Consider the following 26,205-nt stretch of genomic DNA (forward strand, 5'->3'; position numbering starts at 1 on the left):
TGAAGAGAGAGAAATTGTGATTTATTTGTAGTTCATTAAAAATATTTTAAAAATACAGGAATTGAGCTCAGCCTCCTTTACATAATGTGCACTGACAATGCAAACCATCCTTCTTTTTGCATTTCCACCTGCAAAAGAAGAAACCAGTTGAGATTCAGTAATATATACAGTAAATTTCCCATAGACTTGTGGTAGGATTGTTGTCTGCCTTTGGCACCATGGAAGGAATCACACCACCTATTTCAAGACACATCTACCTCAATAATTCCAAATTTGCCTTCTAGGGATGTTTAGTTTCCTGTAAGGTTAGAAAATCCTGGACCCTAACTCTCTTCTCTTTATCCGTACTTACTTAGGTTATTTTGGACACCAGGAAATAGGTTATTAATATGTTCTCAAGGTTGCTTTCAACGCTATAAACAGCTCTTGTTTATAGTCTGTACCACAGCAGATCTCCCCATGAAACCATCTCACTGCAGACTATCCTTTTCTTTGTACAAGTCAGAAATCTAGACTGGAGCTTCCTCTTTACATTTGGATTTATTCATCCTTCAGTAGCTGACTTGTGCAACAGCTAGGTAAGAGCTTGCTTGCCTGTTGACTGTGGCTTTACCAGTACATCATAATGATGACTTAAGATTCTCTGGAGACACCAGGGAAAGACTTCCAAAGGTTTCTAATTCTAACACACAGAGATGCCATAAGAGAAAAGAGTTGCTTGCTGGTAAATAACTCCGTGGCAGAAAATAATGAATGCCACTAGTTCTCAGGTTACTTCTTACCAATTGTCTATAATCCAACCTGCCACAAATCGATTAAAAATAGCCTTGGGATATTTACAACAGGCTAGAGATCTCTTCCCTTTTATGACAATATATTAAAATTTTCTGGCTGAAGACTTTTCAGTCTCACCTTTGGTCTTTGGCTGACAGAAGTTAGTTTGGCATTTTCTGATGTGGCATTTAAAGGTGAACAAGGTTTGCTGGAGTCTCCTACAGACCTGGAAATATTCAAAATAAGATTGAAAAAGTGAAAAATGGAAGTGACTACTAGAATATTATCTCTCATTCTGAGTTAGGACTCCTCATCAGCAGTCTTCAACAGCATGTGTCATCTGTCTTGTGTCAGATTGCAGATATTTTAAATACAAAGGAAGTTGTGAAAAAGCTATTAGACCTTTGTCCCACTCACAGAGTTTAATGTGAGAAAGCAAGGGAAAATTCACAAAGCCAAAAAATCACGTGGCAATTTCTCCATTGTGTTCAATTTCTGCTGTATAGGTACAGTAATTTCACAATTACAAGCCGCACTGACTATAAGCCGCATCTCCGGGTGTCGGCAACATTTCGTTCTTTGTCCATACATAGGCTGCACCTGATTATAAGCCACTCTGTCGTTCGCAGCGAGGACCCACGTGCAACAAAGTTGCCAATTAGTAAAAGAATCGCAGGATCACGGGGTTTACTGGCTCGGCTCGGGCCGTGCGGGCTTGGCCCACTCAGGGCTGCCAATGGGGCCAGGTGGCCCAGCTCGGTGGTGCCACTCAGGGGGCCGCTCGGGGCTGGCCGTTGCTGCTGCTGGGCTTGCTCACCCTGGCCCAGCGCTGCCCCGCAGTGGCAGGTGGGGAAGGAGCCCGCCGGCACCCACGGCGGTGGCAGGCGGGAGCCGCCCGCCTCCCCCCTGGGCTGCGGGGATGGCAGCATGGAACCCCCCGCCTCTCCCTCAGGCTGCACTGCCTGAAGGAGGGAGCCCCCCGCCTCCCCCCCACCACCCCTCGTGCTGCCGGCACGGAGCCCACCTCCACCTGCTGGGCAACAGAGTAACTAATTTGTAACAATCGTGCAATCCCGGGTTTTACTGGCAGGTGCTCGGCTCGACACCTCGGCTGCACTTCCAGGGTTGGAAATTTCAGAAAATTTTTCACATATTAGCTGCTCCCGAGTATAAGCTACATTTCCGGGGTGGGAGCAAAATTTTAGTCAAAATGGTGCAGCTTATAATCGTGAAATTACTGTAATTAAAATACTACAAATATGAAACAGTAAAGGGTGAACTATTACCTTCTTATACTGGTCATGCTGGCATGGGGAACACTGTCATCCTTGGATCTGTCCACAGCCACTGCCATGGGAACAGGGACTTCAACTGTCCTCCTTGCATTTTCTAGGCAATAAATAATTGCTTAATTCTGATGAGATCACAGAAACATTGCACAAATTTCATTTTGTTATACCATTTTCTCAGAGACATCAAAACCTCTTCCCAATTGCACAAATATACAGACCAGAAATATATCAGGTTAAACATCAACCTCACACCGACTTTTTGAAAATGACTGACAATAAAAGCAGAGACTCCAGAGCAACTACCGACAACACTCACCTATACAGAATGATTCTTCCACTGTTAAATTTTCGGAGCTTTTTGCAAGCAGAGGCTTAGAGACTTCTGATCTCTCACCTCTGTTCCTTTAAGATTTTACTTACCATGCTGAATTTACATTACAACAGCCAAACAAGCATTGAAAGTGTTATGACCCAACCCAGGAGTCACCCACCTACATGCAAATACCGACACACTGGTCCCTTCTCCCCCTCCTTCCTCTAAGTCCTTCCCCCTTTATACATCCTCTGTGGTTTCACAAGGGGAAAGGACAGGTGTCCCAGACAGAGCATGTGTACATGGTCACATGCAGTTCTGCTTGTAATGACAATGACTCCATAAAAAGAAAGCAGCCCTGATCTCCTGCAAAGTAATTTTTATTATAATTACATATGGCAGTTAATCTATGAGTCATGAACCAGCAAGTATATTCCCCAAGCTAATTTACCTCTTTACATGACTGGAAGCTCCAGTTATTCCTTTCTATTATCATGGCCAGTAACTGAGCAAGACAGTCTGATGGAAAAAGTACCCAAAAGACAAAAATTAAAATGTGGTTGAGAATAGGATGACCACTCTGCCATGAGTTTAAGAAGCCTGATGTAAATACTTGAGTCCTTTTCAGCCAAGATTCTGCATGATAGAGGACTGATTAAAAAGCCCAGTGCTGCCCACCAGAGACTATCACAGAACTGATTAAGTTGAAAAAGACACATCTGAGATCAACTCCAACCTTTGAACACCACCTTGTCAAACAGACCAAGGCACTGTGTACCACATCCAGTCTTTCCTTAAGCACCTCCAGGATGGTGACTCCACCGCTGATCACAACCACTGATGCAGTAAGATAAGGACTCTCCAAAAGAGAATAACAGTCTTACTAGTTCTTGTTTCTCCTGAAGCTGGGTACTTACCAATGTAAGTTGGGGTTGGAATGGGAGACAGCATTGGAGGGACCATATCAGAAGCAGCTGATTTCTGCTGGTCTATCAGCTGCAACAGTTTATCCCATGCTTCTGTACTCTGGTGACTCAGCTCTGCTATTCTTTCCTCCAAGCTCCTTGATACCATGAGATGACTCTACTTAGATAATGGAATAATTACTTCCAATGAAATATTTACAATTTTCACCCTCAAGGAGGGAGGGCATATTTCAGATACTTCTATGCATTTAGTTTTCAATCTGAAAGTGAACATAATTATGTAGCATTTCTGTGAAAAAATCTGATTCTGGTCCTTTTACTGTCCTGTATCTAAGTCCTCAACTGATTAAACATTACAATATTTTATACTGGTCTTCCCTCAAGTAGGAAAAATACAGCTGTTGTCCATATAATTTGAGAAAAAAACCCAAACCAAAACCAATAAACACCCAGCAATTAACTACAATTAAAAATATACTTAATCAGACATATTCAGGAGGGTGTGGGGAAGCAAAAGCAGGTATCTAGCAGAAGTGTCCTTCTCATCTATAAGCCAGGTTTTGATAGTTTGGACCTCTTCCCTTCCCTCTCACAAACTGCTTCCCCAAAAGCAACACTAAGAGTTTGTATCATCTTGTACAACCAAATGACTAAATATTACACAACATAATCCAGTGTGGAAAGTGACAACATTCTCAACCAACATTTAAATGAAGAAATTAAAAATCTTCAGAATCCTTAATTTAACAGTCAATCTGCCACTGTGATAGAACAAAAGACAATAGCAAGGGGAGGGATGTTTTTTTGACATTAACTTCACACACACAGGGATGCTACTGAGTAACTGTTTAGTTGCAGATCAATTTTTTTTTTCCACTTAAACAGAAGCCTTCAAGGTCTCTCCCAAAATTTCTGGGATTTTCACAGAAGACAACTGACAAGACAGACCCAACAAGCACATACAATACTATGATCAAACATTTGCAAAAGATATATTTGCACTAACTCGAATCTCATCTGCTTTTGGGTCAGAGTAGCAGAAGAGATATATGTCATTGCTTTAAATATGCATTTATGCATATTTAAAATGCATAAATTTATTTATTTAAAATGCATAAATATGAATTGACAAGAAGTTGTGGGTTGGTGCAGTGCTTTCACTAATAGTATTCAAACTACAAGAGCTTGGATCACATTGCAACACCACCTCCTTTTGCACCTCCTTAGAAGTGTGCTGCACACTCTTCAGAACCCATGTACAACATAGGCCGAATATGAGAAACTACTGCTGATCTGCTTATGAATAATAATAATAATTTTAAAAAAAATCACAAGTGTCCTAGCAAACAAATAGTAACTGACAACATGAAAGACAATAAAGCACCCAGTAAACTATGGGAAAGCAGATCAGCAGAAAAGAGAGCCAGCCTTCCTCTTCTGTTAAATTCTGACCTGTCCTTGTGAAGAGTCTGGACTAGGATCTGCATTTTGTGTCAGGTCTGGCTGATGTAGACAATCACTTCTGTCTCCAGGGACACCTCTGAATTTGTTCAGCTGAGCTTTAATGAGAGCATTCTGCTGTGTGAGGTCAGCTACCTCTCCCAGCAGATCACCATTTTGAAGGAACTCTTCAGCTGTGCTGTTTTTTACAGCGTCACCTGGGCAGGACAGATAGATTTTCTCATGGGAACTCTCCAAGTCTTCATCTGCCGGAAGAATTGTTTGCCTTCGAGGGATGGGGCAGTTTTCCTCAGTTGTGCTCTGTGTCCTTAGGGAGGAAGGCAAGCTCCTTTCCTTGCATGGCTCTCTTTCAGTAGACTGGGAAATGGCTGCAAACACTACAAACACACAGGAACAGTAAGGAAAGTGACACTTGATCCTCACTGAGGAAACTAACAGTGACTTTATAGCATCAGGTTACTAATAAGCAGGAATTTGAATTGTAACATCTGGTCTGACTGGTGTTATGGTACTGATCAAAACCACTCTCTGCAATATCCTGCTGTAAGAAATCACCAAATGAGTATTTCCTATTGCAAACAGTCTTACATTTAAATGATTTAATTAGAGATTGAAAGAAGTCACTAAGAGGATAAATTATTTTGAATTTCTTAGCTGACAGATCAAATACTACTTCTTAGTCCTCCATTTTCCAAAATTCAAATACCTTACCTGATAGACAAGGTTTTGTTTCAGTTCTGATATTTATACTGTGTTATTAACAAAACTTTTAGGATACGAAGACAAAAAAAATATAAGACTTTTGGCAAGATAATAAGCTAACTACTTAGCCCCTAAAGAGGAAGCACTGTGGTCAACAAAAGTAGTCAGGTATTTTTTTGTGGTCATCATCAGCAGATAGATAACACACCAAAGAGACATGACTACAGCTACAGCACTGTCTGTTGGTACATTTTAAGTCCAAGCTGACTTTTGTGACCAAAACCAGATTTTCTACGCTTCATACACCAAACAGCCCATTCCTTCACAAGCTTTAGATTTTGTCTTTTGAGCAGAGATGAACACTTGAAAATTTACACTTGAGTGTGTTTTACAAATCTTTGAGCAGAAAGAAACATTTATTAAGTTTAACATTTGTTGGGCCATTTAGCATCAGTCTTAAGAGAGTAACAATATATCTCAGAGAAATCTTAGAATGCAGCATTGCTGTTTCAAATGACAGAAGACAATTGACAGCTCTGAATGGGACTGACACCAGACATTGCTCTTTGTAGAACAGGATATCTTCATTTCCTCCAGATGTTTATGTACCTCCTCACAGCACAGCAGTTCACCAAGTGGCTGAATTAGATATAAACTTCCAATTGCCCAGCCAACTCCTTAAAAATCAAAAGGACTTCTGGTTACTTTTCTGACTTGGAAAAGGCTTACAGAACACAGCTGAAAGGGAGGAAAAAGGAGGAAAACCCCAAAACCCAGTCCTGTATCCTCTTCCTAGTCAGTCACCATCAATCTGGCCACAGATGTAATTATCTGCCTCTCAACAAGGGTGTTATCCAGGGCATGTTCAGTGGGATGCATGTGCTTACAGTGACAATTGCAGCAGGCAACAGCTCAGTTTTGCAATCACAGAGTACTTCCTTCTGCTCACTTCAGTAAGGATAAATGAGAAACACCTTCCCTAATCACCCTGATAAACTTTCTTCCTTCCATGAACCAAAACTGAGATACCAACCTGTCTCAAAGTCTATGAGACAAGACTGAGTTACCTGGCACCACATAATTTCACCCAAAGTTTCCTCAACTATTTCCTGTGTATTAAATGAAACTCAATGGGAACCTGGCTCCAACAGCTTCCAAAAACCCCTTTGCTGGGAAGATTGGCTCACAGCAGGAGTACACAGCCTACAAACATCCTGGTGTGTCTGCAACATGCATTGCAGAAACAGAGAAGTTTCAGGCTTCAGTGGTCCACCATTAAAGGTGGAATTACAACCATCAGCAGATGGAAATCTGAAATTATGTGCTTCTAGGTCCATCAACAAAGTGCTTCAGCAATCACACAGACATGATAATCAAACTGAGTACAGAAATAAAAATGTCAGTCTGGATTGCACTGACGGACTGCTGCCAGGAGATAGAAAACAGGAAGTATTAAGGCTGTCTAGCAACATGCATAGTAACAAAAGAAATGTGGATCTGGGTACAGCATTAGGATATTCCAGCTATAGGGCCTGTAAGTCTAGGCATACAGATTAAAAATTTTCCATGGAAAATACATCTTCAAAGGTAGTGTGAGATTGAAACATTAACACACAACACGCACTCCTAAGTCTACTGCAGTCAGAGAGATCTCACCATTCTGGAGGGAAGATAATTCCTGACTGCTCTTCTGCTGTGGTGGTGACAACAGCACAGCTGGCTGGAAGATGTGAGCCGGAAAACTTCTACCAGATCTCATATCATCTGAGGCACCTGGCCATGGGTGAAATGTGAAAGGAAGCTCTTCCTGTGGAAATTTCAGTGTATTTTCCCTATGGCATGCATCAGTCCTGGGCTCAGAATAGGTCAAATCAGGTTTTTCTAAAGAAAAAGACAAAGCAGGGACAAAAGTTAAACAAACAAACAAAATTAAAAAAGGAACAAAATTACTTATAGTGAAATAGCAATGTAGGAAAAATACTGATAACTCTTACATTCAGATACCTGATAAGACAGACTAAAGTATGTTACACACATATTCCTACCTTTCTTCTGATACCCAGGTACAGAATTCTTTCACTCAAGCAAATTATAAATCTTTACTGGTCATAAAAGCAAGAAGAACACTTACACAAAACCTCACAATTTCAGGACAGTAGTATGAGATCTGTTTATAGCTCATGCACAAGACTTACAGATACGTGACTTGAACAGGTATTTGAGCTGCATTTGGTAACGTTCTCTTGAGAAAAATCAGACTTATGCACTTGTCCTAGTGCCCCACATTATAAATTTGATGGCAACAACGGTATAAAAAACAATTCAAGGCTTTTTTGAGCTCTGCTGATCTGGTTATAATTTAATTCAAATGAGACATCTCAGAAAAAAAAATAGTTATTCTTCTCTATTTAACTAAGGAAAGTAAAGAAAGAAGATTTGAAAATTCTAGTGCTGCAGAATTGTTGAATGTGAAGATTTGGGTGTTAGGTTGGGGTTTTTTTAAGGGATGCTTTTTTCACTGTTTGGATTTTGTATTTTGGGGGGTTAATTTCTTTCTGCTTGCTTTTACTAGGCCTGGGTAAAGCACAGAAAAAATGATCTGGTATGTGGCTTCCTTCCAATAAAAGAAATTCTTCCAGGAAGAAAGCTTTTAGTTACAGAAAGATTTACAAAACCAACACTTAACTACAGAATACTAATAACTCAAAAAAATTTTGGGATTCACAAGAAGTTACTGGCCTTGGGAGCAAAAGCAATGCATTTAAACAACTGACCAGGAAAGACAGCTGGGAGAAAACTCAGTGGTGAAAGGTGGTGAACAATACAAGCTGAGTCATGTCTGGTTAGTCTGGCCATCTATCTACTAGCTCAGCTTAGCCAGTCTCCAAGTCACACATCACTCAGCTGGTCACTTCCATCTCACACAAAGTCACAAACACCCAGTGACAGACCTCTCTGACTGGTTGATTCCAGGCCAGCAGTGACCTCCAGCGTCTTATAGAAGAACCAATCTCAGACTGTCAGGGTGCTCAGCAACAGGAAGTTGAGATGCGGTTCTGTTTGGTTTGATTTGTGTGAGGTTTCTGAGTTTTTTAGGACCCTAGAATGAAACTGACTTTGGAAGCCACCTTAATGGGGGAAAGCTACTCTCCTTTATTTGTACTCACAGCAGAATTTACACAAGTGACATCTGTGCTCATGCAAGAGGTACTTGGGCAAGCAGACATCTATTAAATACCAGATTTTCCACTACAGGGATAAACTAACAACTCCTCTTTCATCCTTCACACATTTATGCACACACCTTGGCTGTTTGCTGGGCCTCTGCTCACAATTCCAAAATGTTTGGACTTTGTTGTCTTTGAGGTTCTACCAAAGGGAGACCCTTAAAGGCTTGTGTGAGACACATCAGCTTTTGATCTGTTACTGTCATGTATTGCTGAAGCTTCTCCTAAAAGGAGAAAAAAAAAACCCACCATACACAGAATTACAGAAATTTGTGTTCTATTAACATAAATTAGGATATTATATATTACAAGCAGTCCTGAGAAGACATTTGTCTCTTAATACTACTGCACGATTCTGTAGGATTCCTGTAAAGATTAAATATTATTATCTGCATGTTTATAATTTATAAATAATTTGTTTTGCCTTTTCTTACTCATGACATCACTTCCTCTCTAAGGTTTCTTAACCACACCATTTCTAAATGTAGCTATTGATCAAATCTACCTTCACTGCAAACTAAAAAAAGAAAAATGCAGTATTACATCTACTCATTGCTCTAGTAGTGTAAACAGAATAGAAGTATGAAGAAAGATGCCTAAACTTTTAGATGGATAAAGTAAAGCTCAGTTTCACAGAACCAGCACCTTCTCAGGCTTTGAAGTTAAGATAAACAAATGACTCTCCAAACATTTCATACCCATACCTGCTACTGTAATTCTTGCACTCCTCATTCAATTTTATCACTTTGTTTCTGTTTATTGTTCAAATCTCCAGAACATGAGACAATGCATCTCAGTCCATATTTGCAACAGAATTCAGAATTCTAACACATAATCCTGATGGGTAAGGAGCAATGGGGGCTCGGTACCTGCATAGTAATGTTTTCTTCCCTTACTTGAAGAACTTCAGCAGTCAGAGCATCAATCAGTTCTCTGTGCTCATTCAACATCTCCTTCTGCTGCTGGTTCATCATCTCTTTCTCATGCAGCTGCATTTCAGACTAAAGAAATAATTTAAAACTTACCATAAACCAATACAGACTCATATTTGAAAACAGGAATGAGTAATTATGTCATCATAATGTAACAGCTCTTCCCACTACTGCTAAACTTCATTAATTTCATGACAAAATCAAATTGTCAGGGCTTGAGAACTGTCAGAGAATTTACTATTCGTCTTTGTTCCTCCAAGACACTGTAGAGAATCCTACATATCCTTGTTCTTCTGCTTTTACAGTTTTTACAGGATGTAACTAAAAGCATTTTCTCTCTGCAGATACAGTTTCTTAAGTCACTAAATCTTCATGCAGGACCTCAAATAATTCCAGGTGTGCTGATGCTTGTCAGTATCCTGCTACTTGTGTCTAATCATTAGTTTTCTTAATTAATGAAGACAAATTTGAGTAAGTAAAGGAGAAAGTATAGTAATTTCACAATTATAAGCCGCACCATTTTGACTAAAATTTTGGTCCAAACCTGAAGTGCGGCTTCTAATCAGGTGCAGTGTATATACGGACAAAGAACGGAAAGTTGCTGTTTTAGTTTGAAGGACAGGTGTCTGCTGAGAAAGGCAGGACCTTCTCTTTGAAATGGAGAATGTAAACTCCCTCCCTCCAAATTATTGTAATTTTGAAATCAAGGGGTTTTCAGGCAAAGATATGGGAATTAGGAATAACAGTTCTTTACTAGGGAAATTAAAATAGAAATACAGTACTACAAAGAAACAAATTCCAAACCCTGACAGAGTACAACCTGACACCCTGTTAGGCAGGGTGCTGGTAGCAGTCCCATTAAATGGTGGTTGCAGTCATCCTGCAGTGACAGATGTGATTCAGTTGAAGCAGTGGTCCTGTAGAAGGTCAGTTTCCCTTTAAAGGTCCAGTGGTGATGTGGAGAAATCCAGCTTCCCTCTGGAGTCCAGTGGAGAAAGGGGTTATCTTAGTGTCCCAAAAGCTCTGTTTTTATCTTGGTAAGAAATGTTGGGCTCTTCCCCCTGGCTGGAGCAACTTCCAGTGGGATGAAGTAATTTTATCAGTCACACAGTGGGACTCAATGGGCCATTAGCAGAAAATGACTCGCTGAAGGAAGGATGGGTTGTGAAAAGATAAAGAACAATGCCCCGCCTGGTTTCAATGGATGGTCCATGAGTAGAATATCTCCCACGGAGATAAGGATCACCACTCTCACCCTCAACAGATGGCGATAGAATAGATACCTTTTATCACACTCCATATTGTAACGTGTGGCTTATAATCACGTGTGTTTTATATATGGACAAAGAACAAAAAGTTGCTGACATCCGGAAGTGCAGCTTATAATCAGGTGTGGCTTATAACCGTGAAATTACTGTACTTGCTTTCTAATGCTTTCCATTAGAGAGAAAAAGTTCTACAGGGTTTCAAAAGTATGATGACCAAACAGCTCTGCAACCACATGCAATGAATGAACAAAATGAGTATTTTTGAGACTGACTCACAGATACAGACACAAAGACAGGCAGAAACACCTCCCTTAAATATGAGAGGCAAACCATCCATTTTCTGTTTTACTTCCAGCTAGAGAGAACAGGTTTTTTTGTATTGATCCAAGTGAAGCATGCTGGCTCAGAAAACTGATTGAAAATCCTGTACCTGATCTTCTCTTTTCAGAAATCAAAACATAAAAGAAGCACTTCTACCCTGGTAGCAGTGATGAAGCTTCTGGATGCCTTAGATCACACTGTATCTACTAACCCTATACAGCACTAACCTAGTCTGGGAGGAAAAGCTTCCAAGCAGCTCTGTCTTGTATTTATGCATACGGAAAATGTAAGTGTTAACACCCATTCCTATCCCCAGGCAGGATTTAAGTCTGGCATACCCTGAAAGAAGTATTTTCATCCCAGCCCACTGCCAGGTGTGGCTCTAACCTCGTGAGCTCTACATGAGCTGCACCAGAACATGCAGCAAATAAGAACAGAGCAGCACAGATTCAGGGAATATGCCCATACTCTTTTTGTCATGTGGATCTGACAAAGAAACCACTTGGTTAACAGAAGGGGGTTGAGAAGAGAATGATTAATTCTAACATTTGGAAGGTGATCTAAAAATTAGTTTAGAAACCAAGTCAGATTTAGCCATTTCCCTGTAAGAATTTCATATGGTTTTGTAAACCTTACAGCGGTTTCTTCTCTTTTTCTCTAGCCTCTTCTGTATTCACTATTTCTCTTTCTTACAGGTGTTGGTTTGTTAATCACTTAATAAAAACACTTTCATAGAAGACTCCTGAATTTAAGTTTCTATTCCTGCTTTTTAGATACATTTGAGACCAAATTATTCAACATCCTTTACTGGAATCCAGATTTTCTGAAGCAAAACTGGAAGGAGAGAATGGGATTATCTCTAAATGCTTTGAAACCTCATGGAGACTGACTAAAATTAGGAGCCTTCTAAATATCCTCTGCAAAGGAAAAAAGCACTACCAGTTATAATTCAGGCATTGGAATTTTGCTAACTCTGCTAGCTAGGCAAGACAGATGGTGCACCACAAGTGCTTGATTTATGTCTGGTATCACAGATCAGGTTTTATGAGACACTCAAGACAAGCTGGGCTTCTTCTGAGCAAATTCTCATTGTAATTAAACCTCCCTGAAAAGGAGAAAAGCCACTTTAGATTATGAATGCAGTATCTCTTAAGCAAGCCTGAATAAAATTAATCATACCATGCACCTTGAGTGACTTCTTCATATTGCTACTTAAGAATTTAGGTAAAAAATTTATGAGTGTGGCAGACAATTCTGCAAGTAGTAATCAAGTTTTGGAAGGATGGAATGGTAACACAAGAAAAATTATGGGAGTTGCTTTGAAAGAAGTCTGAGGCTCAGGAATATCTCATTTCTGTAGAAAAATTAAAAACAATCTAAACAGGATTATAACTGCAATTACATTTATAACACGAACTGGATGCTATTAAATTAATGTATTCCTAATAAACAGAAAACATTCTACTGAAATTCTAATATCCTTCCTTATAACAAATTTAATTCTCTGCCTTGGTATTACAATTCTAACAAACACCAAGCATTATTAGCATGTTTTAAAATGTAAGACTTTCTCAGTTGAAGTCCATCTTCTGATGGCAGTAGCTTTTCACACTTGGATTGATTATTTAGTATTTGCCTCCAGGACTTAATCAAAATAAATTCTCCCATACAGGTTAATCCTCATATTATTCTGTGTTGCAGTTATTACACATCTGGTAAGAAAAAATAGAATTTTAAAATAAGATGAGTTTCCTCCTTTCAATAACACACTCTGAAAAGGAACCAAAATAAGATACAGTAATTTCATGACCATAAGGCGCATCGGACTATAAGGTGCACCCCACGGGAGCCGGCACAGTTCGCAACTTTGTAGATCACATAAGGCGCACCGGACTATAAGGCGCACCTTTTTTTTCGCCATGAAGATCTGCGCTGCGTGCAACAGAGTAACAAATTAGTAATGGAATCCCGCGATCGTGGAGTTTACTGGCATGTGCTCAAATTGGAAACATTTTAACAGATTGGTGTAGCCTTTAAATGCAGCCCCAAGCGCCCTCCCTGTGCGTGGGGCCCGGCACTCCTGCCCACCCCCAGGCTGGCAAGGTGGGGTTTGGGGCAGCCACGGCTCACACCTCGGGATTGCTGCGGTTCAGGACAGCTCGGGGCAGCACAGAGCTGGTCGCTCCCTCTCTCCCTGCGCGGTTCCTGCTGGCTGGGGGCTGCCCATTCCCGTCCCCCCTCGCGGCTCGGCGCTTTTTTTTTTTGCAGCGAGGAGCTGTGCTGCCACAAAGTAATGAATTACTGGTAGGTGATCAGTTTGCAAGCATTTTTCACAGATTGGCGTAGCCTTTAAATGCAGCCTCAGGTGCCCTCCCTGTGCCGCAGGCCCTGGCACTCCTACCCGCTCCCGGCACCAGTTGGCGTGGTTTGCGGCTCCCACCACGCAGCCGTAGGTCCCAGCTTCCCCTGCCCAGGCAGCCACAGATGGCACGGGTCCAGGCACTCCTGCCCAGCGCTGGTAGGCGCAGCCCGGCTTGCGGTTCGGCGGCTCTTGGTCGTCCCCGCGCTCGGGGCCGCTTGGCAGCTCCTCGTCCCCCCACCGCCACCGCTCAGCGGCTGCTCATCCCCCCCACGCCCGGGGCTGCTCAGCGGCTCCTCATCCTCCCCACTCCCGGGCCATGGCCAGCGCCGCCTCGCGGCTCCTCATTGTGCCTGCACCCGGGGTCGCCTGGTGGCTCCTCGTTGTCCCCGCGCCCGGGCCAGGGCTGCCCGGCTTCATCTTCTCCCAGGGCCGGCGGCAGCCCCCTCCCTCCCCGCGTGGTTCCATCCGGCCATGGTTGCCTGCTTCCACCCCCCCTCGCGACTCGGTGCTCCCATGGCACCACCCCCCCATTGCGGCCCACACTTCCGGTTTGGCAAATTTCATAACTTTGTACGTCATATAAGGCGCACCGGACTATAGGGTGCACTTCCGGGTTCGGGGGAAGATTTTAGTCAAAAGGGTGCACCTTATAATCGTGAAATTACTGCAGTTCCATGTTCATTAGAGATCTATTACTTCATTAGAGATCTATTACCTTTGCCACAAAATACAGTGTTATATAGTGTATATTAACAGTATATTTAGATAATATACTATGCTGCACCTATTAAGAGTGAAGGAACTGTTACAATCTGGTTTAAAATGTCACACAGACCAAATGAATCTGTGAGGCACTGCTGCCTCTTGATAGCTCTGGGATACAGATGAACTAGAACACATTCTTTCCCCCTTTTCCTTTTTTAAGAAAAGCTTGCACATGGCACACAGGTGGTCTTCTTCATGGAATTCCATTAATTTCCAGCTGTGCACTGTTACAGTGCAGACTTCTGATCATTCTTGCTTAAGGTAAAGTTTCTGTTATGGATAGTAAAAGAGGACTAAGGAATCCCTCAAGGAATATAGGGGATTTGGGTCCACTGCTCTGGTGACAATAGCATCACCTTTGGGAGGCAAAGGAAGAAAATTAATTTGCAAACAGTGCTGCAGTTATTACCCTGTTACAACTCAGAGTATACGTAAATAACAAATTTTAAATTATTTCAGTTGGTATTTTCTGCTCTGAGACTCAGACTATCACTGCAGTCAACTCCTCCATTTTCACTAGGAATACCAATTCCTAAGAAACCAGTTCCTGAGAAACCACAAGTTTTAACTCTTAACTGCATGCCAACCTAGTAGTAAGCAACGATAATCAGAGTTCAATGTAAAATGACTGGAAACCAGAAAAGACCAAAGTTCACATGTGTAAAATAACTTTACACCCCTCTTCATTTACTCTCCAGGAACTGTTTAAGTCACTCACCTCTTTGAGGCAGTGCATCAAACGACAGAGAGCATTCACCAGTGACAGAGCAAACCCAGACAGGCCTTCACTTCTCTCTTTTTTTAGGACCTCACAACCTGTACACCGCTCATACTGCTCCAGTTCACGCTCTACTTCCTGGATCATATGGTTGAGAACATCTAGGCTAGGTTTGTTGTCCCTCTGAAAGTCAGTCTGGATTAAACTGGTTGGAGAATCACCTCTCTTCTGTCTAGCAGAGTTCTGTGCACCTTGCTTTCTTTTCACTGAAGAAGGAAAAAAGGGTCATTGGAATTTCAACTTGTATAGATATCTTCACAGTACCAATGAAATTGCATTGTTCATTGAAGTAAATCAAAGGAAATGACCTCTCTTGCCATAAGATGAAACAGACCATCAAAGAATATTCCCCAGTCATTCCAGTCTATTTTCAGATCCTCAAAAACCACATTTTCTGCTGCTACAATAGTACCTCTCAAGGACAACTGTTTGCTGCTTTTATCTTGGATATACATGTTCATACTTTTCTCCTTTCCAGTTAAATGCATGGAAATAGTTTGCTAATGAAAAACATCAGCTGCTTTCTCATACTCAGTAAGCAACTCTCATGTTACAGCTTGTCACTGATGTCAGTCCCCTCTCACAAACATGTACAATATGAGGACAGAAATGCATCCTGAATCTGTGCAGCACAGAACACAAAGTTGGATCAGAACTAGAACTAGAGTTCTCTTGTGGAGAGAACTCCATGACCAGCAAGATAATGGAGGGCATCAAAAGGCTGTTTTTATGGTTCCCAGATTCCTATGGACTTGGCTTCGCTAATGAACATGCAGAACTAGGACAAGGAGCTGTGGAACACCCACCCTTAGACATGCTCAAGGACCCCCTCATCAAACCTTGGCATTAGCCCAGCAATGACTTCCAAAAATCCCTTCCAACCCACATTTTCGTATGACATTAAGGACTTTGGACAAAGGGTATTTTATTTTTTAAAGTACTAAACTCTTCGCTGCGATTTGCTTTTGTTTCCTTGAGTTTGGGTTGAGCACTTGTCTCACAGCGTCACTGGAGTCTACAGACTCTCCATCTTCATTCCAAAGTCTTGAATGTATTTTCTTGATTACACTGGTAGCATTGAGGGCTGATTTAAACACAAAACAAACAAACAAAAAAGCACATATTAAATATTTCGTGCATGTTCTTAATAGCAATATGTTTTAGAGCAATTCTATAATAAGAGCTGGTTTTTTAATCTGGAAATACATCTGAGCCAAATTAGCACACATTTCTCTCTCACCCCCATCCACGAAAGGGATTCCAGACAGGATCCTATGAACAGCCCAACAACCTTGCTGTGATTTGGCAAATCCCACCTGACTGATCCAATGAAGCAGAAACAGTTGTTGGAGTCCAAAGCACATTTGATTCCTGTGATAAAGTGTTTTTTCTCATATCTTTTTCTACCCACAACTGAGAATTCACCAAGGAATCTTCTCTCAACAACCAAAGTAGCCTACATTCAAAACAACAATAGCAGTGAATTGTAACAGGAGAATGGTATGATTCCAGATTATCTGTCTTGACAGAGTTCCTAAAATTATCTGCAATTGCTCAGGTGAGTTCCCTGCTCACTTTCATTCCCAGTCTCAATGTTATAACAAGGCCCTTCCCTGGAATCCTGAGATCAGGAAAGGACGGCAAAGGGGAACGTAAGAACTACCTTAACTACACTCATTCAACACTCTTAAATCTGCCTGTTTACAGTGTCAAGCAGGTGGAAACCTGAATGGATACATTTGTACTGACCTGTCAGAATTGATGCTGTATTTGAAACCCAAAATGTCATGGTGTCCATCTTCTAATAATGCTTCCTCCTCTTCATTCAGAGCCTTTTCAAGAGACAACAAAGAAAACAAAACAATTCAGAAGATGTTAGAGACCAATTTTATGGAATTGTTTTAAGAAAAAAACCAAAAACATTTGGTTTTGTCTTCCCCTCCAAAACATACTTAAATATACCACACAGAAAAAAGCTCCAAACCCATACCCCTTTGTAGGAAGTTCTGGGGGACTTTAGTACCTAAGAAATACTGATACTGACAATTGTCTATGAAAATAACACAGCAAGTGACTAATTCAATAACCAATATTTTCTTTGTATGATTTATATTAAATATGAAAACCCATGCAAACTAGAGGATAAAATAAAAGCTGCTAAGGCTGTACCAAAACTGATTCAGCAGGCAAAATATGGAAAAGAACCTGAATCCATAGCATTTGTAAAATTTCTGTCATTTGACATTACAAGCTAAACAACTTCATAATGAGACCTGAAAATTACATTTATAGTCTGTGTGTAAAATGAAACCAGAACAAAATACAATCCTATGTACTACATTTATAACTAAATACAAACAACCAAACTTGGAATTAAGATTCCTTAAACTACCAGGTTTCTGAGCCTCTGAGTAGGTTTCACCAGATAGCCTTTAACTGTGATTTTCAGAGGCACATAAGAATTCACAGAAGCTTGGCAGACAGTACACCTTTCTTTTAAAAATTTCAGCTTATCCTGCAGCATGCAACCAGACACAGCTTACAAAGGTGCTGCAGTGTACTGGTTTGGGGGACAGGTACTGCCAAGAAAAAGGCAGGAACTTTTCATAAAATGGAGAGTGAAAATGACCTCCCTTCAATTTATTATAATTTGAAAATTCATGGGCTCTCAGGCAGAGGTACAGGTTTAGGAATAACAGTTCTTTACTGATATGTCTACAAGACAAACAAGAACAACATCAGCTATGAAAATCAGCGACAAAACAGAACAAAACTCAGTCTCAGTCCCTTTTCCAGTCACAGACACTCTTCTCCTCCGCACAGTCCCGGTGGAGAGCGAGGCGCAGCCACAGCAGCAGGAGCAGGGAGGCGGAGGCAGCAGGGCCAGGTGGGAGAACAGTGAAGGAAGAACTCCCTGCTCACCGTTTGGGTCCCGGTTTTCAGCAGCGCTCTCAGAGACGGGAGGCTGTAGCAGAGCAGGGTGCAGGGCAAATCCGACCGCAGAGAAACCTCTCTCCTCGGTGCTCGGACCCATGAAATAAAGGGCCAACCATCCTGGCCCCCCCAAACCCCAACCTCCCAAACCCCACCAGCAATTGAGGGAGGGAGACAGCCCCCACCCATCCCTTTGACTTGAGAATCAAAAGCTGAGGGAGCCACCCAGCCAACTTCCTTAGCGTGATAATGGGAAAAATTCTCCACAGAGGAGGAAGAGTAAAACCCCCGCCAACCCCCAACATGCAGTTCACTCCTCATATTATAAAAACTGAGAAACAAATGCCACACCAAAATAACACTCCTAACACAGAAGTACCACAAACCAAATTACAGATATTTTTGTAAGATAGTAGGAAATGGGAGAACCCAATGGGGATATGACACCATCACTTTTGCACCCAACAGCCTGTTTGGTTTTCATCAGAGACAGGTTTTCTGGGAGCATCCTATGCCTGCTCTCAAACCCCACTGAGCATTCCTGATACAATGTTATTAAAAGAAAACTGAGCACAAAGGCAAACCAAATTAAATTTTGAACATTTTTAAAATTTACAGCAAATCTGAGCAAATGTAAAATAATACAAAATATTAAAAGTTAAACTTGTAGGATGCATCATGACTGTGGAGTGAACTGGGATACAAATGGCTGTGTCCCCATATATCCAGATATAATTGGTAAATCAGAGACATATTCTGAAATGTAGCAATTAGTAAGTGACACAGTTCTTCTCTTAGACTGTAACCACATTGTACTTTTCCTGAGAATTCCGGAATTTAAAAGACAGGGTATGCTAATGCGAGAGAGCGTCTACAAGACATAATGATGCTCGTTTCTCATATCCAAGGGTTGAATAAAAAAAGATCACAAAAACTCACTTCTGTTTAACCTTGTGTCTCCTACGAATGTTATCAACAAAAAACCAACTTTGTTTTGCTTGGAAACTCTTATATTTGAATAATCTTATTTTGTGCAAACAAAAAAGCCACTGAACATGCATGCATGGAAACAAAATATACATTACCTGGGAATCCATGACAGATTCAGTAAGGATGGAAAGTTGACTGGGAGGATGACTTTTTTGTACAATGGGTCCTTGAGATGATTCTAGGTCACAGTTAGGAGCCATTGTTACATTAGGAAAACCTAGAGGAATTAAACAACACAGAGGGGAGAACACAAAGGGTTTGGTCTGTGCTTACATTGCAGCACTTTGTACTGAAAATCAAGCTCCTGTACTTCACCAAAAAAATGGTGACAGGGATGTCACTTTAAACAACAACCCAAGACCAACCATAGAGTTAATTTAATACACTGGGCCACATACCCAGCTTTTGTCCTTCCCACCTGCATAAATACACTTGTGCAGAAGCAGCTTGCAGGATCAAACAGTCCTAGGAACAAAAAAGAATGGCAGCCTAAAGAGAAAAACCCCTAGGTTTAAGATTTCATATACAGACAGTCAGTTCTGCCTTCCAGCAGCACAAGAATCCACAAGCCAAATTAAGCAAAGGAAAAGCCTCATTCAGGAATTGCTGATAAATCTTCAACCATATCCAAGAACAAAGAGTCATCTCACATAGCAATGAGAATCAGAACTATTGCAGCAGCTCCAACTGGTGCCCTGCACAGGGCAGTAGTTTAGTTGTGAAATGGTGAGCATGAGGTGTTTCAGAGCATGTGATGTGAAATTCCACAGGGGACCAATACAGTGGAATAATCAGCCATCAGTCACTCTCTCCTGCCATGGGAGGTGATAGCCTCACCTGTGTTTCATCCAACATGAACAGGATAAATCATGCTGTTAGACAACAAGATAAGTAGTTAAAAAGAATGCTTTGCGAAGCTACCATATATAGATGAGATGTTCTACCTGTTCGTGTGCGAGGCGCATCCCCAAGCAAGTCTTTTGCCACAGCCACAACCTGACCATCTTGCAAATGGTACTGACCAGACAGAATCTGAAAGTACAGTGCATAAGGAAACTTTATACTTAGCAGACCGATTCTTTCCTTTAACTTTTTTCTGGCATTGCTCCTCTAAGCAAGTTACCAAGAGAACAGCCAACAAGAAAACGTTTGCAAAGTTGGTATTGTGCAATTAAAGCCTACATAAGATAGATCAGAGCACCATACTTCATTCTGAGTAACTAGAATTCATAATCCTTTTCTGAAAAATTAAACAGTTATTACTTCTGAGGCACCCAACAGCACTGACTCTCTTTAGAAAAATTCCTTTTACTCCCTCTTCTCCTCCAAGCCTGACACAAGCTGGGTATTTATAACATGCTCATCAAAATAAAGATGTATCTAGTAATTTTAAAAAAAAGCATCCTCAAATAATTTGATCTCAATGTTAAGTCACAGAACTCTTACTTACATCTGACACTCAAAACATGTACTATTTCATGAGATTCAAACGAATTTAAGCAGACTTGATTTACTCAGTCTTGCCTCCTGAAAATCCTACCTAAAACTTAAGCCACATACCACCAAAAGTTCCAGCAGAGGTAAGCAGAGCTGACTACATCTGGCATCAGAAGACATTTTGACAATCTCCAAAAGATGTAGTTTCTGTATTCAAATTCTCTCTCCCAAAGTCTCTGTCTATTATTTGAAGTCCATCACAACAGGAGCCTCCTTAGGAAGGATGTCTTGGAGCGCAAAGTAAGAGCTACCATGAGCCAAATGGAGCTGACTGGGGTTTGTGAGCAGAATACAATTTAAAGCTCCTCACCGACTCCTGGCTTCATTCAAAAGCTGGAAATTGAAAACTAGTAAAATTATATCCCACAACCTGGGGAGAAGATAGATATTCTGAAACACCCAAGAGGAATATGTAAGTGACCTATACTTCATCATGGCTCATCAAATTGATCCAGAGACTGAGTACTTTAGAAGACCTCACAGAAAAGGCTCATGTATGCCCTCCTACTCAAAATTTGAAAACTGACTGACAATTTTTGCTCCTCCAGGAATCGTAAGAAACTGTTTTGATATGATTTCACAGTACTTTATGCTGTTATTTCCACAGTTCTTTTTAATGTCCATTGGCAAGTTTGCTGGCTTACATGTAGCCTCATACAAAAATTCTAAGCAATGGCACTTCACTTGTTTCTCCTCAACTCCCTATTTTACTACATGCTTTGTTATGTCACAAAAATATCCCTACATATCCGAGTTTCCATGTTTTTCTAGTCTTTTGAGCTTACATTACACTGCAGTAAATTAGACTTCTCACAGTAATTTAGCAAATTAGTGAATATTCATCTTTAAGTACTTCACATATCTCCTTTTTTAGACCACTATTCAGTTTTCACATTTGATGCAAACTAAATCTAGTCTTTCCATTTAGCAATCTGACATCAAAACAATGCAAGTTTTCAGATGAAGTCATTATACCAAGTTAGCAGAAGAAAATATAGAAAGAAAAAAAGGAAAAAAGTTTGTCTCATTTCCTGAAGGCAATTAAAATTAAAGTGATATGTATGATCAGACAAAAATTATCCTGATTAGTTTGTTTTTTACCCTCCTCACTAGATCTTTTTTGGCATCATCAGGTTCCTAGGCTCTACCCTCCTGCTGAACATGTTATGAACATTCTTAGAATATTGCTCCCAAGGTAGATAAGCTCACATTCGCTTGTGATGAGAAGAAAAAGTGATATCATCCATTTACACACCCTGGACAAATTCACTGAGCAGTGTGCTTTGTCCCAGTTTAGTATCACCTATGAAATTCATTAAAAATCATCTTCCCTCCTGTTTCAGATTGTTATTAAAGTAAAATAAACTGGACTCATCCTAAAATCTCTCTACTACAATAATCCATTTACCTATACTCTTTGGTGCAATACACTAACATTATTTTAAACATAAGTTTTTACAGGACCAATCAGTGTGATATTTAAACATTCAGAGTCCTAAGTTTCAGAGTGAACTCAATCTTTTCATTCTGATTTTTAGGCAGAAGAATACTCAAAATATTAGACTTCTGCTTATGCATTTTATAACTCTTTTGCAATGTCTTTCTATACAACACACAAATACACGAGAAACAACACTAACAGCAGCACCTTCTTTTGTCTCCGAGTCTTTTGCAGCCCAGCAGGATTCAAGAGGCTTAGAAAGTTACACTAACAGCACTAAAAGAAAAAGATCAACAGGGTAACAGAGACAAGGAAACAATTCTCAGTGGATGTGCTCTACTGGGAGACACAGTCTCCACAGTTACTCTGAACATAGGACTTGGCAATTATCAGGATTTAAGTTAGGGAGAGGTGAAAATGGTAACTGTCCTATCTGTTTTGTTTTTCTCTACACACTAGAAGACACCTGTGTTTGAAACAGTAGCAGCCAGATCTGTTTTAATTTCTTCTTGTTCCATTTCACTGATTCAGAAGTAGACACAGAGTAAACTTAAAGTAATCTCTTAACTATAAAGAGGAAAACCACTCAGGAGAAATTGAGATTTGTGCATTTTCATTTGAAACAGCAACAAATACAGAAGAACTATTTCCTAAATATGAGTTTCACATCTGCAAAAGAATTAAGTCACAAAACAGGTAGCCCAGCCAAATCTTAGAAAAGATGGTCTAATCTACCTTTTGTGACAGAAAACTTATTTCTGCATGGAAGTATTATTGAAACAGGGCTGCATTAGGGAAAGTCATATAGAGGTTCACAGTGTTTTTTGAATACTCTGCTGAAATATGCTCAGCAGAAAAGTACCAAAGTAACAAAAGTCCAGGTCTGAGAGTTGATCAGTGAAACATCCATAACACAAAAATTCTACTGTGATTGCAGAGAAACAGGGGTCAAATAGAAATCTGACTTAAATTCTAAGTACTTCCATTTGTTTGTATATGTTTAAATGTTCTCAGAGATCAGAAAGAGATAACACATGGTGATGGTTAGTCCACTACACATTTACAGAACTACCAGATCATGTTTAACTGCTAAGTGAACACTGCTCATCATCATTCTTTACCAGCACAAACAATTCTCAGTTTGAGTATAGAGGTCTGAAAGGTACAGGAATTTCACGATTATAAGCTGCACCATTTTGACTAAAGTTTTGGTCCGTACCCAGAAGTGCAGCTTGTACTCAGGAGCGGCCAATATATGAATGATATTCATAAATTTTCCAACCCAGAAGTGAGAGCCCACAGCAGCCCCGAGCCGAGCCGGAGCCCATGCAGCTGCCCGGCTCCCAGCCCGCGCGGCTGTGCAGCTGCCCAGCTGAGTGGCTATTTAAAGGCAATGCGGATCCATTGAAAATGCTTGTAAAATGACCACACTGTTGTTCGTATCTTTTTCAGCTTGTTAATAAAACTTGCAGGGTACGCTGCCACAGCTATTGTCTATCTTTTTTTGCTTGGAAATAATGTTTCAAAGGTCAGCACCTGCCAGTACAAACGTGCGGCTTATAATCAGGTGCAGTTTGTAATCTTGAAATTACTGTAATTTTCAGTTTAGTTTTCATAACACATGGCAGAGAGTGACCTGCCATGTAAAAAAGGAGATCTACTGCCACTTTTCAGTGACAACTACTCTCTCTGTTAACTAGGCTTGGGTTTACTGCTATTCAATATTCAAAAGCAAATTCAATAATATATTTACAGTCAGAGTGCTTTAGAATGCTCAGAGAACAAGCTTTTCAATCCTCAGATGACATTTGTCAGCCATAGCTTATCAATCTTTGTTGTGTCAATTTTCTTCCCTCAACTTCTTGCCTCACCATTTCAGTCCCCTTGACACCACACTTTCTCTCTTTAAATAAGCAGGATCCCTTCCTGATAGAGAAATGTTCATGTTTGTGTCAAAGAAAAATGCTAGACATGAGGAAGAAAAGGCAATCTGGCAATAAGAACTCCAAGAATATACATACTTTTTACAACAGGTGAACTCTGCAAACAGTTCCTGCTCAGATGAAATGAGGCTTGCAGAATAATAGAGGGCATAGCCAGGCAACCCGGGTCAAATGTTCAATTCTATGTAGCAGCTGGTTTGTCACAATCTACTCCAATCACCGCATGCATGCAGCACACAGAGCATATACACATATGAAATCAAGTTACCCAACAAGAGGAGCAATTGTGGCTTCCATGTGCAAGAGCAGTTTTCCAGTAGCGCTGCAGATCACCTGTAGCAGGCTGCAAGTGCAAATTTAGCTCTCACCTCATGCATCAGAGCCAGTTTCCTTTTCTCCAAGGAATTCGCATCCAGTTGCTTTTGCTTCTTCCATTTTCTGTTCAGTGCTTTCTCTTGGAGTTCCAGATGTGCCAGTTCTTTGTTTTTTGATTTGTTTATTTCATGGCAATGGAGTTACAGAAACATAAAAGAAATAATTTCAAAAATCAATCTTAAGCAAAATTTGCAGGGCAAAGCTAATGAGCTCTTCTTGATTTTATCGTTCACGCACTGAACATTATTTATGTTAATTTCACAGTAGTGCCAATGACAACCTCAAACATCCACAAGTGTAAAATGTCATCAGTACCAGCCAAATTTAAAGCAGTTCCAAATGGGAATGGGGAAAGTCTCAAATTCTGTCTGCCCACTGACTCAACACGAATTTTCTCAGCTGTAAAGGGAGGCAAAATCCAAACACTAGCACCTGTAAGGTACATAAAAAGACATAATGCATTTTCCTGATCTACCATTGTCAGACATAGCGTCTCCCTTCTTCTAACAATTAGATTCCATATTAAACATATAGTTGAAATACAAATTAAAGAAATTAAACGTGTGAGGTGCTTGCTAAAGTCTCTATAAACTATCAAGCCAAACACTCATAGAATCAAGTCTTTCTCTGGTACTATGACTATCTATCCTGACCTGTCAAAACTTGTAATAATAGTTCATACTGCCTCTTCCATCCTGACAATCAGTGCTATCAAAATGCAAACACACATTTAAATACCTATAAATATAATGCAATTAAATAAATGTAAATACATACCATCTGATTATTGCAAAGAATTCACGTACTTTACAACAAAAAAGATCACTCAGTATAAATAAATTGTGTTAAATTGTTTAAATCAAAATTGAGTATTTTCAGAATTTAGAGAGGCTCCTCAAAGCACATCCTTCAGTCCTTCCTAGTAGGCATAAGACCTCCAACTAATCCACTGACCTTTCACATATTTACACTTTTATGTTTTATGACAGTAGCTACTGCTTCCCAGCGGGAACAAGCAACTGAAAAACACCAACTGCTAGACCTGGGGATGCTCAATATCATAAACGAAAAGATAGCACCAAAGAGCCAGCATGTTCAGAAGATTGAAAAGGAGATAAAGTATTGGCAGAAAATATCCCCGTAAACATGGTAAGCATTGTTATGTGAGACAACCAGCTAATTGTCCTTTACCACAGAGACAGTGCAGTGACTGCTATTTAACTTACAATATCCTCAGGAGTTGAACGGTGCACTGTCAAATCGTGGACGGTACTCTGCGAACAGGAACCAGGGAACACGTCAAAAGTCAAAACTGAGGGCAAACTTTCTTTTAAAAAGTTTTACTTAAAAAAAGACAAAATACAAAATAACTTTTAAATTGCAGTATAATTAGCCTAACACTATACTGCTGTGCAATTAATGGCGCTGCAGAGCGTTCTACCCTCGGCGGGGCAGCCACCAAAAACCACACCTCCACCAAACCTGAACACGCTCTCTCCCCAGGAGGGGGGGCCTCTACCTGCCCCTGCCCAGGGCCAAGGACACCAGAGGGGCCGTGTCCCCCTCGTACACGGCATGTCTGCCCCCCGAAGAAGCACACGTACCCTGGGGATTTCCACGGCGCAGCCCCTGCGGAGGTCGATGGCTCACCCCTAGTCGTGGGTAGGGAGGCTCCAGGCCTTTTCCCCAGCGGAGGCCGCCCGCCAGCGGGGAGCACTTACATCCCAGTCCCGCCTGGCCGCCGCCTTTCTGGGGCCCTTCCTGCCGGCGGTGCGGGGCCGCGGACCGCGGAGCAGCGACATCACGGCCACGGGAAGGGCGGGGAGAGCCGCCGCCGACTGGACCGGTTTTACTCGGCCCGCCCAGAGGGGAGGGGCGGAGCGCGGCCTCTTCCGCCCGCCTCT

General features: G+C 41.0%; 1 protein-coding gene across 1 annotated transcript; it reads right to left on the minus strand.

Annotated features, from left to right (window-relative positions):
• Positions 1–26,205, minus strand: SPICE1 (spindle and centriole associated protein 1). Its single transcript, XM_033053393.2, is given in 18 exon segments — positions 1–128; positions 913–1,000; positions 2,061–2,163; positions 3,297–3,462; positions 4,758–5,143; positions 7,125–7,349; positions 8,773–8,814; positions 8,817–8,919; positions 9,565–9,696; positions 15,062–15,327; positions 16,068–16,205; positions 16,438–16,577; positions 16,871–16,953; positions 19,141–19,262; positions 19,990–20,077; positions 24,295–24,442; positions 25,529–25,575; positions 26,023–26,205. Coding segments are annotated over 18 exon segments (2,409 nt in total). The 5' UTR covers positions 26,104–26,205; the 3' UTR covers positions 1–77.

The sequence above is a fragment of the Catharus ustulatus genome, chromosome 2 (genome assembly GCF_009819885.2).
Source record: "Catharus ustulatus isolate bCatUst1 chromosome 2, bCatUst1.pri.v2, whole genome shotgun sequence".
NCBI lineage: Eukaryota > Metazoa > Chordata > Aves > Passeriformes > Turdidae > Catharus > Catharus ustulatus.